Genomic DNA, 13,346 nt, shown 5'->3' with positions numbered 1-13,346 from the left:
TCCACTTGAGTGATGCTTTGATGTATGATATCTCTTACCTTCATTCATATTTTACAGGATGAGCTGGAAAAGAACTTTTTTGTAGAGATATCTAAATAGGAAGCAAAATATGAGTACTACTTTAAGCCTCTCTAAGAAAAGGTATAGGCCGGGTTTGTGCAAGCTCTCATAGCACTGAGTACTAGCTAGTATGTTCAATTTTTGAATTGGCTTAAATGTGTTGTTTCATTTGGTTTTTGTCACTACTGTGTGCAGAGATATGAAATTCTTGCTCGAGGAGATGGACAACTTGTAGGAGATTAGAACTCATCTCTAAATATACAGTCACGTACAACTTGCAAGACGAAATTCAAACCCGGTGTTGTACTAGACAAAGACTCTCCGACGATCAAGTCAGTATAAATTCAAACCATTGGGATAGAGATGGATACGAATTACCAGAGTTGGTGCATTGTGTCACATGTTGGGGTAAGATGTTCTTTCCATAACCTAACCCTATGTGGGTTACTTGTCTTTTCAATATAGGAAATAGAAATTGATTCTACTTTCCTTACCTAAGCAATTTGAGAACTCAAATACTACAAGCTTTTAATTGAGGCCAAATAGAGGCCCAACCCATCGATCTTCTCGAGGTGCCCTTCGGGGTACTACTATTACATCAGGATTTTCTTTCCTTCTCGGAGTAATGTATCCGAAACATACAGCATACGGGCTGTGTCCAAGTATAAACTCTGCGAATAGCCTTATCAATGCAGTGGAGGCTAACACTCCGAAGAGGTAAGTCGACTTTGTAATTTATCCGGTACATGAGCTTTAGTAGCTGTGGAATCAATAAACTCTATCCGGCACGCCCAGATTAGCTATTGAGGTACAGCCTTAGCTATTTCACCTGCCAAGTGAGGATGAACATTGGATGTAGATCCAATGAGATTGATGTAATTTCCTCTGCTATCAATTGATAGATGTCTTCTTCTGATGATAATTATAAAAAAAAAAACAGTAACTAATTTTATTCGTCCATTTTGATAAGAGTACTATCCGCAATCTTAAACCAGCTGACTGGTGCAGAATCTAATGGAGGATAGATGAAGAAACAGAAAGTATCAACAACTTCAACATACAGATTGACACTGAGTTGGAGATGAAATGACCCGACTAATAATAACTCAGGTGTCCAAGTGCTAATACTTACTGAAATATACAATCATCTGTATCTCAAGTTTGTAGTTTACCTTCAGGGCTTTACATAACAAAGTAAAAGAGCACAAAATCGAGGCTAAGACTATTTTCTGTTAGCTTTGCTCAACCATTGGCAAGAGATTTATAGTGCAACGTATCGATCTCGTAAATACTGCCTACATGAGCAAGATTACTAGCAGCATGTATGACATCTTTCACTGGTACTTTCAGTTGTTGGGCAATATCCTCAGCTTTTGCTCCCGCATCCCTTGAACTGAAATAAGAGCTAGTTAATATAAATGGGGAACAGGAATGTATACATGAAAAAGTTGACAGATTTCACTACAAGAGAAGCAATTTACCAATAATACAATATCATACAACTATGTTCAGAGATGAGTACATCAATAATCTGCATGCCAAAGAATGTCGTAACTATGACAAATTTTTTGTTCCTCTTATATCCCACTGGCTGAGTTTACACAACCCATAAAACCCTCTCATCCCTGCCTGGTGTCAAACCTTGCATGATACTGCAAGAAAGCCTACACCAGACCATTTTCAATCCAAAGACTGAGTTACACTAGAGGGGAAGGCTCATCCCAGTCATTGCATACACTGAGGACTTGAAACACTTTCTTGCAAGATATACAAGAAGGCCTATGCCAAACAATCTTTTAATCCAGTCGCTGAGTTACAGAAGAGAAAACTTTCCCTTAAAACCCCTTAACGTCCGTTGCCTAGATTCAAACTGAAGATTTGAAGACTTCCTTGCTTACAAGAAAGCCTATGAAATTAGGCCATGCATTATACAAGACGAGGTAATATAGGCAACTCAACCAAAAAAAAAAAACTCGAAAATTGAGGATGGAGTATCAAAATAACAAGGATCGCACCAAAAACAAAAAAGAATAATTATTAAAAGCCTAAAACAAAGTTCCTCCTATTCTAAGAATTTAGCAGAGGATTTAATTATTGCCTCTGGTAATGACCTAGAATCAACTATCAAGTATAAACAGAAGGCTGTTGTGTGAGTTAGAACACATTAATTATTTAATTTATTTAACACTATAAATGACATATGAACATTCTTTTTTGGCGGAGAACAAATATTACCAAAATCTTGTCAAAACTCAGCAACTTCCAAAACAATGGAACAAAGTGCATTTAACATATGATCCTATTATCATTACTACGCCTTTACCATTTCTCAACATAAGATGGGTTCTTGAGGAAAAGCATATACGCAAACATCTCTCTTAGTTTAACAGATTAATAGAGAAGTAAACAATCTGATCCAGGGGATCTTTTCTTCACCCTGTCTTTAACTATCTTCTCATTGGCTGTCTAATTCTTGTTCAACCAATTGTCATTCTCATTTATTCAGGCTATATACATTGATGATTTTAATTTTTCTGTTATCACTTATTTTGTCCCAATAGAACGGGTGCTGTAGTTGTGAAAAAGATAATCAGTGCTGCCAAATTAAATGGGTTACTAGCAAAATAGCCATTAGTCATGTTATAAAATCAAAACAGGCCATCTATAGCATGCTTAAAATTTTGTCCTCGATTGTCAACAAAGACCCATACAATGTAAATATTGGTTTCATCATTATTGATGGACAGAAGAACATGGTCTCATGTTCAACAATTAGATAAATACCAAGTCCATGTGACACATGAGAATGAGACTGTGTTCCAGTAAGACAACACCTTGAGAATCTAGATTAACAGTCAGCTGAACATTGAGGCCGTTTTGCTAATTCACAGAAGTATTCTTATACATATAGATGATTGTTTGAAGGACATAGGTACTCACAGGTATAAAGGCTGGTTCAAAACTTGTAAGACCCTTTCTTCAATGCTCCTCTGTCCATAGAGGCTATGTTGTCCAGATACCTGAGGGAAAAAATGAAGTGGATCAGTAAAGGAGACGAGAAGAAATACAACAGAAACACAACAGACTAAAGTCTCTAAATGAATATGACCTGATTTGGTGGAATTGTCATATATGGCTGAGTTGTGACACCTACACCAACCTGTGGTTTCTGTCATCACAAGTGCAGAGGCAGACAAAAAAATATTTAAAAAACAAAAAAAACAAAAAACAGAGCATAATGTTCCACATCGATGTATTCTTGTGTGCAGTAACAAGACACAATCGCATTATAAGTAGTTAGACAAATACCGGTAACTTGCTGTTGAAGAAATGTACGTACATACACTCGATAAAGTGGCTTGCAATCTCATTATAGTCATCCACAGGCCTGAAATTACACCAGCTTCATCAATGGTGAAATGTCAACATAAATTATACCAGATATTGTAATTTGGTCAGTGAACTGGAGTGCAGGAAGTCATCCAATGGTAATCCAACTATTACGAAGGACAAACAGTTGGATGACTTAATGAGTCATTGTCACGCCCCGAATTTTGAATAATCAATTCAAATCCGAAACATGAATAATAACAATTACAATTAACGTCCTGAATTTTTTCTCACAAACAACCACACTTCACACCTCTCAATATTACAATAAATCAAATCCTCAAGTTAATTATTACAACACACTCTCACCAAATCAAATTCTAAGGCTCAATGAGCTTAACTCACCTCACTATTACAAATGCTGTAAAACTATAACAAATTCTCTAACCCGCACGATCACCGTCCTGATTCTCCTGACCTGTAGGATTACCCGCTACACAATTTGAATAGTGTACCGGGATTGCAACAACACAAACCCGGTAAGCTTTTGACAGCTCGTATGAGTAAATGAAAGGATTGCACGATTTAAAGTAACCAAATCGACTCAAGCATAAATTTAACTCAAGTATTTTCTTTGCATAATAATTGAAGTGTACAACGTCACTTCAAGCATCAATCAACTCACATCTCAACATGACTACTCAAAAACAAACAACTGTTTACTCAATATATACTCACAGGCTTATGATTTATTTATATAAATCATCCCATGCAGTATATTATACTTACAGGCTTATGATTAATTAGATTAATCACCCCATTCAGTATATCATACTTACAGGCTTATGATTAATTATATTAATCACCCCATTCAGTATGTCATGTCATACCCAAGGGCATATGATAACTCGTTTATCCCCCAAGCAGTATGATGGCAGACAGACTAGAGCTCTAACTGTATCGTAAAGTGTCACCTGGGCCAAGGTTCACCTTACGAATGACTGCTTTTCTCAATTCACTCGACTCCTCATTTAATTCATCTCAACGACTCAACTATCGCACTTCACTCAATTACCCATTATCATAGACAACACAACATCTAAGATAAATCACATATTCCAAAGGGTAATGCTCAAAATATAACTCAGTAAATTACACCATCCAATATATATTCCACGTAAATATATATATACGTAGTCACCCACACAAGAGTGACCACTAATACCAACTATAGTTCACATGCAATAAAATCTAGAAATTCATTTTTTTATAGTTAAATACATTTTACTTACCTATGGACCGTAGTCGATCAAGTCCATATAATTTAAAACAAATATTTATTTTCATAAAACAATTTCCACAATTTCTCAATTAAATAAAATCACCGAATTTCGGTTCGTGAATGAACCATGTGCGATTTACTCACCTCGATATTCCCGCTGCGTCTTCAATTCAACACAATACACACCGAAACCGCTCACCCAAGGAAGACCGTCAATCACCTAGTCAAACATGACCTTAACTTAGCCAACAACTCAAAAACATACTCAAACAACAATCCAACGGTCGGATCGAAATTAAATGATGATCCAACGGTCGGATCCTCACGGATCGCCTTTAGGATCACCCTCCAAAAATCATCACGAAGATCCAACGGTCGGATCTTCCTGAATCGTCCTTACTAACATCTTCACAAATTTATACGAAAATCCGACGGACGGATTCTCACGAATCGCCTCCCTAATCACTGTTTTGCATTTATACGAAGATCCAACGGTCGGATCTTTGCCCATGACCACACAAAGCCACTGGGACAGTCATAAGATCATCATATCAAAACTACAAGTCCATCTGACGGTCCTAACTTCACAGATCACAAATCTAACGATCGAAATCGATCTAAACTTAAAAATTCATAACTTAATCATACGATATCCAAAAATTGCGTATAATATATCAAAATGATCGTATTGAAATATAGAATCTGAAAATGCACAGAAACCATATTTTTGATCCCCGGAGGTGGCCGGAAAGGGCCGCCGGAGTTAGTGGCAGAGCCGCCGCCGACCACCACCAATGGTGTCGGGGCCGGGCTGCTCTTCTTCCTCTCATCATGCTTAACAACTTTCATAACTACCATGTAAGCTGAAAATGACCGGAAGTGGTTGAAATTACCTAAAACAGTCGAGGTGGCCGGAATTTTTCCAGAAACCGGTGAGAATTTGCAGAAACCGGCAAAGCTCCGATCAACGTAAAAATGTCCTCCTTTCGCTTCGATTCCTTCAGGAGACTTGTTCAGAACTTAAAGAAGAACGCACTGGTTCAAGAATCACTCAAAACGAAGCTCTACAGCTCGAGATATCTTGATCGAAAGCGTCGGTGGCCGGAAAATTTGCAGAATCCGGCGAGCTCCCGTTCGACGTAAAAACTTCCACTACTCGCTTCGATCCCTTCTGAAGAGTTGTTCAGAACTTCAAGGCGAGCTCACTGGTTTAAGAATCACTCAAAACGACGTCCTGTAGCTCAAGATATTTGGATCGATAGCTCCGGTTTCGTTCTTGGTTGGGTTTGACTTGCAGCCACTGCTACGGGCCACGCCGCCGTGTGAGGCTGCTTCTGAGAGCTTCAGGAAGTTGAGGCGAGCTCGAGGATGAAGTTTGGTGAGTATTGGTGACCGGAAGCACGAGTTATCAAGCTTGGAACTAAAACGGTTTTCAAAACAAACCGTTTTCCGCCGTCGTATCCGGTTGTTCTGCAGAGAAAGGCTGCCGCCTGCAGCTGCGCAAGATCGAGTTGAAGCTGTGGGAGATGGTTTGGTACAGATTGGTGGCCGGCGGAGAGAGAGAGAGAATTGAGAGCTTTTGCTCTGTTTCTTGGATGCTTTCGAACGAGAGAGCGAGAGAGAGAGAGAGTGAGAGAGCTCGTGACAGAGAAAAAGAAAAGAGAAGCAATTATGCTTGGGACGAAAGAGAGAGACCGAGACAGCCAAAAGGGAGAGTGAAAAGCTAAAGGAAGAGGTGAAATGTTCGTATTATTCCTCCAACGAGGTTCGTATTATTCCTCCAACGATCGAGGTTATTACAATCTACCCCCCTTAAAGGAATTTCGTCCCGAAATTCAAGCACCTAATTCCACAAAGAGCTGTGGATACTTCGCTCTCATGTCAGACTCTAACTCCCATGATGCATCACCCTCGTCATGATGACTCCACAGCACCTTCACAAGATCAACCTCCTTCTTACGAAATCTCTTCGTAGAACTATCCCAGATACGAACAGTTCTAACCACAAAGGTCATATCTCAATGGTAACTAAATCAATTCATCACTTCACAAATCACCACATAGAAACTCAATCATAATAGTAATGAGTCACGTATCACTACTCAACAAGTGTTATATCATCTCATAACACAATCACGATAAGGCGTAGCCTTGGCTAACCCACACAATCTCCTCAACCATGAGGCATACATCACACAACCAACCATCCACAACCATTCCAGAACAAGAATCACAGGCAAAAGTTTAACTACAAATATTAGTCAAACTTAACCACACAAAATAATGTGTAGAAGAACAATGCTTCACTACACTCATAATTTAAAGAAGGTTAAACACCTCCACAACATCTTCTTATTTATCATGGGCCACTTGGCCTTCTTGTGGGCTCTGGGAGGGTCCACTAGTACGTGTTCACTCCAATGATGATAGCTTGGGCTAAGCATTTGAACCGGCCATTTGGGCTGACCATTTGGGCTGAACATTGGGCTTCCATTTGGGCTTAACATTCGGGCCGAACATTTGGGCTGGAAACTCGGCCCACCAACCTTCAGCTCGGCTACGGTATGAAGTTGTACATACCGTTGGTATACCGTATCGACTTTACATACATATACATACCGTACATACCATATGTATGAATACCGTACAGACCGTATATACGTATGCATACTGTACAGACCGTATATACGTATGCATGCCATACATACCGTATATTCGTCCGTATATCGAGCATATACGAGATCCAAAAATATTTGTAGGAGGTAAGGTTCGAGCTCCCGACCTCAAACACGAAGGTTTTGCTCCCAACCACTGAAGCAAGAGCTGCTTTCATTAATATATGCACACGCGTTATATTTATTATGTCATAGGCGACATAAATAAAATAAAGGGGGAGGCAAGGTTCGAAACCTTAACCTGCTGCACGAAACCTTTGTCCCCAACCACTGGAGCACAAGCTGTGCTTAATATAATGTGTACAAATTTTATACTTATTATGTCATAAACGAACATAATAAAAATAAACGAGAGGCGAGGTTCGAACCTCAGACCTCTTGTACACGAACTTTACACTCAACCACTCGAGCACGGCTGCTCACGTTATTATCCATACCAATCCTTTTATTTAAACCAACTGTTTCAACAATTCGGCCCAAAACATCCAAGACTGTTGCAGAAACCCAGCCCAACGTATCCAAAACTGTTACAGAAATCCGGCCCAACTCATCCAAAACTGTTTCAGAAACTCGGCCCATCATGTCCAAAACTGTTTCTGAAACTCGGCCCATCAGGCCTCCTCCCACAGCTACAGTGATGCCTTGATCCGAGACAGGCCCAAGTACGGCCCACTTGTGTCACGGCTTATCCCTTCCGTGATTTACGGCAGTCAAATCTGCTTTCGGCTACAGCTGTCTGCCACAGCGCCTCGAGATTCCCTCGGTCCCCTTACACGCTCTCCACGCGCCAACAACTTTTCCGGGTTTCAGGGCGACTTTAATCCAACGCGTAGAATGAATCACAGGAATCGTCCATCCAACGGTGGAGATCTGCTCACCTCGCTCTATAAATAGGTGCATTCTGGAGAAAAACTGTTCACACCAAAGAAAAGAAATTTTCCCCAGCCATTCTCTCTCAAACTCTTCAGCCTTCCTCTCGAAACTCAAATCCTTTCTTCATCAATTTCAATCCTTCTCCTCCCGATCTTCTCTTCCATCTGGTAGATTCAATCTCTTCTTTTCTCTGAACTTTCAGATCTCCAACCCACCATCATCATCCTTAATCCCTTTAACAACAGCTCCTTCAAACACCCGACAACTTTACTCTTCGATCTTCACATCCCCTCAACCCATCACCATGGAACCACGAACTCTGCAACTGATGGAGCTACAAACCCAGCAACAAATCGAGGATGGAGGAAACAACCAAGCAGCCGGGAGTAGTGCCAACACAGATTTCTGGCGAAGCCGTGCCAGGTGGGTTCCTACTCCAGATCAAATAAGGATCCTCAGGGATCTTTACTACGACAAGGGAGTTAAGACCCCAACTACAGAGCAGATTCACGAGATCTGTCTCCAGCTGCAACAGTATGGACAGGTTGAGGGCAAGAACATTTATTTTTGGTTCCAGAATGTCAGGGCTCGAGAGAAGCAGATGAAGAGGTGCAATCAGGCTGCTCAAGTGCCCATGGGAACTAGTTCTCCTGGTACTGGTGGATCCATTGATCTCAATTTTGGGTCCACTGGTTCTACTGGTGCTGGTGGATCCATCGACATCAATTTTGGGCCAGCTGGTGGATCCATTGACATCAATTTTGGGTCCACTAGTTCTACTGATGATGGTAGATCCATTAATCTCAACTTTGGTTCCACCGATTCTACTGGTAATGAAGGATTTCTTGATTTAAATTTGTTTCATACTCTTCCTCACACTTCAACACTAATACCAGTACAACTCTTTTGGCACAACAGGAGGACAAACATCCCTGCAACAACGAGGAGGAGATCACCAGGAGGTTGAAACTCTTCCTCTGTTCCCCGTGCACGGCGAGGACGTCTTTGGTAACCCGAAGACTACTTCCGAGGAAGGTAGCGCATTTGGTTACTATTCTGGTGGCTCAGGCGGTTACCACAGTGGCTCAAACGTTTCTCTTGAGCTCAGCCTCAACCCATCCGGAGCTGCTGACTAGGCTTAGTATAGCATAGTCCTCGTTTCCCTTTTTTGTAATATAAAATCAATAAGATTGTGTGCATGTTTTCTTTTCTTTTTGTTTAACCAACAACAACACCAAGGATCGAACCTTGGTCACCCAATACTATTTTCAAAACCATAAACAACTCTACTGCACACATCTTTCATAATGATGCAATAAAAACAATCACTCAAAAAGAATCCAACAATCAATTAAGTCGCATCGAGGTCTAGCTAGTATCCTCTGAGTCAAACCAAACACAAACAATTTCATCGATAGGATTAGGGATTTATAAAGCTAAACACATCCTGAGTTAGCTAGGAAAAACCCACGTCTTTAGAGTTACTCTTACAAATCTTATAAAATCTCAACCATTTCCTCTATTAATTGCTCCATTAAACTTACCACAATTCATACCCTATGAATTTACGATTTAGAAACCGAATCAAACTCCATATCGCATAGTAATTCACTTGAACCACTATGGATACCCAACAATGTCACTACAATCAATACCCAAAATTGCACTTAACCATTTCTCCTAAAATCCATCACCACAGAAACACACCCTCATCTAATAACATTTACAGAGAGTTGACTCTAAATCTCCCCATTATTTACCGACCAAGATCAAACTCCATTTCAAAACTTTAAGTGTCCCGCCTACTTAAACTTAGAACACAAACAACCTCAAATTCACTTCAGTCCAACTCCATACTATGATCCAAAACTTAAGAAAACTAGTTCACAAAATCAATTTCCTTCACTTAAATAAAACTATGTCCACAAGTCATAGTCAGGTCAACAGACCAAGGTGTCCAAACGGAGAATTTTCAATCCAGTTGTCTTTGTGAAACGCAAAATATCAATCAAAATGATGCTCGCAACATCAACCACGTATACAAAACATGTTCCTCGAATCTCGATTTAAATTTAGAAATACTAAAACTACCACTAGTCCCACTTCAAATAGCCCTTAAGATTTTAGGTACTCGGAGAGAACTCAAATATATAGTCGTTCGTCTCAATCACTCAAACACGAGATCAAACTCCGTTCTCGCACCTCAAACTCTGCTCAACAACTTACAAGCACATGGAAGAATTAACCACAATAATTTCTTCCCTAACCGCAACACTACTCACAACTCCACATGAGTCTAGAATCTATTCAGATGCATCTATATGTCCAACTTAAGAAGGCAAAATTACTATCAATTAATACTCGTATCCACATCAGATACGAGCATAGGTCCACACCATGCCTTCAACCAAACACTTCTACATACAAAAGGAAACTCATTTCCATAAACAATCCTCACTGACTCATCAGAGTTAAATCCGGAGGTTTCCATTCCTCGAAGATCACAACTCGCGGAAACTAAACTTATTCTAATACGAACTTAGAAGGCAACTCTACCGTCCTACGGACATACACGCTGTCTAGACCCCATACTAAGTCATACCCAATGATTATACCAATACCGAAGAGTATATGATGGGGATCCGCTGCAGACGGGCCATCACTCGGGAAGTATTGATTATCACCAAATATGTACCTTACGCTCTGATACCAAACTGTCACGCCCCGAATTTTGAATAATCAATTCAAATCCAAAACATGAATAATAACAATTACAATTAACGTCCTGAATTTTTTCTCACAAACAACCACACTTCACACCTCTCAATATTACAATAAATCAAATCCTCAAGTTAATTATTACAACACACTCTCACCAAATCAAATTCTAAGGCTCAATGAGCTTAACTCACCTCACTATTACAAATGCTGTAAAACTATAACAAATTCTCTAACCCGCACGATCACCGTCCTGATTCTCCTGACCTGTAGGATTACCCGCTACACAATTTGAATAGTGTACCGGGATTGCAACAACACAAACCCGGTAAGCTTTTGACAGCTCGTATGAGTAAATGAAAGGATTGCACGATTTAAAGTAACCAAATCGACTCAAGCATAAATTTAACTCAAGTATTTTCTTTGCATAATAATTGAAGTGTACAACGTCACTTCAAGCATCAATCAACTCACATCTCAACATGACTACTCAAAAACAAACAACTGTTTACTCAATATATACTCACAGGCTTATGATTTATTTATATAAATCATCCCATGCAGTATATTATACTTACAGGCTTATGATTAATTAGATTAATCACCCCATTCAGTATATCATACTTACAGGCTTATGATTAATTATATTAATCACCCCATTCAGTATGTCATGTCATACCCAAGGGCATATGATAACTCGTTTATCCCCCAAGCAGTATGATGGCAGACAGACTAGAGCTCTAACTGTATCGTAAAGTGTCACCTGGGCCAAGGTTCACCTTACGAATGACTGCTTTTCTCAATTCACTCGACTCCTCATTTAATTCATCTCAACGACTCAACTATCGCACTTCACTCAATTACCCATTATCATAGACAACACAACATCTAAGATAAATCACATATTCCAAAGGGTAATGCTCAAAATATAACTCAGTAAATTACACCATCCAATATATATTCCACGTAAATATATATATACGTAGTCACCCACACAAGAGTGACCACTAATACCAACTATAGTTCACATGCAATAAAATCTAGAAATTCATTTTTTTATAGTTAAATACATTTTACTTACCTATGGACCGTAGTCGATCAAGTCCATATAATTTAAAACAAATATTTATTTTCATAAAACAATTTCCACAATTTCTCAATTAAATAAAATCACCGAATTTCGGTTCGTGAATGAACCATGTGCGATTTACTCACCTCGATATTCCCGCTGCGTCTTCAATTCAACACAATACACACCGAAACCGCTCACCCAAGGAAGACCGTCAATCACCTAGTCAAACATGACCTTAACTTAGCCAACAACTCAAAAACATACTCAAACAACAATCCAACGGTCGGATCGAAATTAAATGATGATCCAACGGTCGGATCCTCACGGATCGCCTTTAGGATCACCCTCCAAAAATCATCACGAAGATCCAACGGTCAGATCTTCCTGAATCGTCCTTACTAACATCTTCACAAATTTATACGAAAATCCGACGGACGGATTCTCACGAATCGCCTCCCTAATCACTGTTTTGCATTTATACGAAGATCCAACGGTCGGATCTTTGCCCATGACCACACAAAGCCACTGGGACAGTCATAAGATCATCATATCAAAACTACAAGTCCATCTGACGGTCCTAACTTCACAGATCACAAATCTAACGATCGAAATCGATCTAAACTTAAAAATTCATAACTTAATCATACGATATCCAAAAATTGCGTATAATATATCAAAATGATCGTATTGAAATATAGAATCTGAAAATGCACAGAAACCATATTTTTGATCCCCGGAGGTGGCCGGAAAGGGCCGCCGGAGTTAGTGGCAGAGCCGCCGCCGACCACCACCAATGGTGTCGGGGCCGAGCTGCTCTTCTTCCTCTCATCATGCTTAACAACTTTCATAACTACCATGTAAGCTGAAAATGACCGGAAGTGGTTGAAATTACCTAAAACAGTCGAGGTGGCCGGAATTTTTCCAGAAACCGGTGAGAATTTGCAGAAACCGGCGAAGCTCCGATCAACGTAAAAATGTCCTCCTTTCGCTTCGATTCCTTCAGGAGACTTGTTCAGAACTTAAAGAAGAACGCACTGGTTCAAGAATCACTCAAAACGAAGCTCTACAGCTCGAGATATCTTGATCGAAAGCGTCGGTGGCCGGAAAATTTGCAGAATCCGGCGAGCTCCTGTTCGACGTAAAAACTTCCACTACTCGCTTCGATCCCTTCTGAAGAGTTGTTCAGAACTTCAAGGCGAGCTCACTGGTTTAAGAATCACTCAAAACGACGTCCTGTAGCTCAAGATATTTGGATCGATAGCTCCGGTTTCGTTCTTGGTTGGGTTTGACTTGCAGCCACTGCTACGGGCCACGCCGCCGTGTGAGGCTGCTTCTG

The 13,346-nt window shown here is 40.0% G+C and overlaps 1 protein-coding gene across 1 annotated transcript; it reads right to left on the bottom strand.

Annotated features, from left to right (window-relative positions):
• Positions 1 to 1,084: 1,084 nt before the first annotated feature.
• LOC133711039 (replication protein A 32 kDa subunit B-like) lies at positions 1,085 to 3,522 on the bottom strand. Its single transcript, XM_062137206.1, has 4 exons — positions 3,370 to 3,522; positions 3,170 to 3,229; positions 3,001 to 3,080; positions 1,085 to 1,453 (listed from the first exon to the last, which is right to left on the bottom strand). Exons 1-4 carry the CDS (start codon positions 3,400 to 3,402, stop codon positions 1,303 to 1,305), a joined length of 324 nt encoding a protein of 107 aa, XP_061993190.1. The 5' UTR covers positions 3,403 to 3,522; the 3' UTR covers positions 1,085 to 1,302.
• Between the last annotated feature and the right edge of the window lie 9,824 nt (positions 3,523 to 13,346).

This window comes from Rosa rugosa, chromosome 5 (genome assembly GCF_958449725.1).
Source record: "Rosa rugosa chromosome 5, drRosRugo1.1, whole genome shotgun sequence".
NCBI lineage: Eukaryota > Viridiplantae > Streptophyta > Magnoliopsida > Rosales > Rosaceae > Rosa > Rosa rugosa.
The sequence above is the reverse complement of the archived record's forward strand: the minus strand, read 5'-3'. Positions and strand labels throughout refer to the sequence as shown.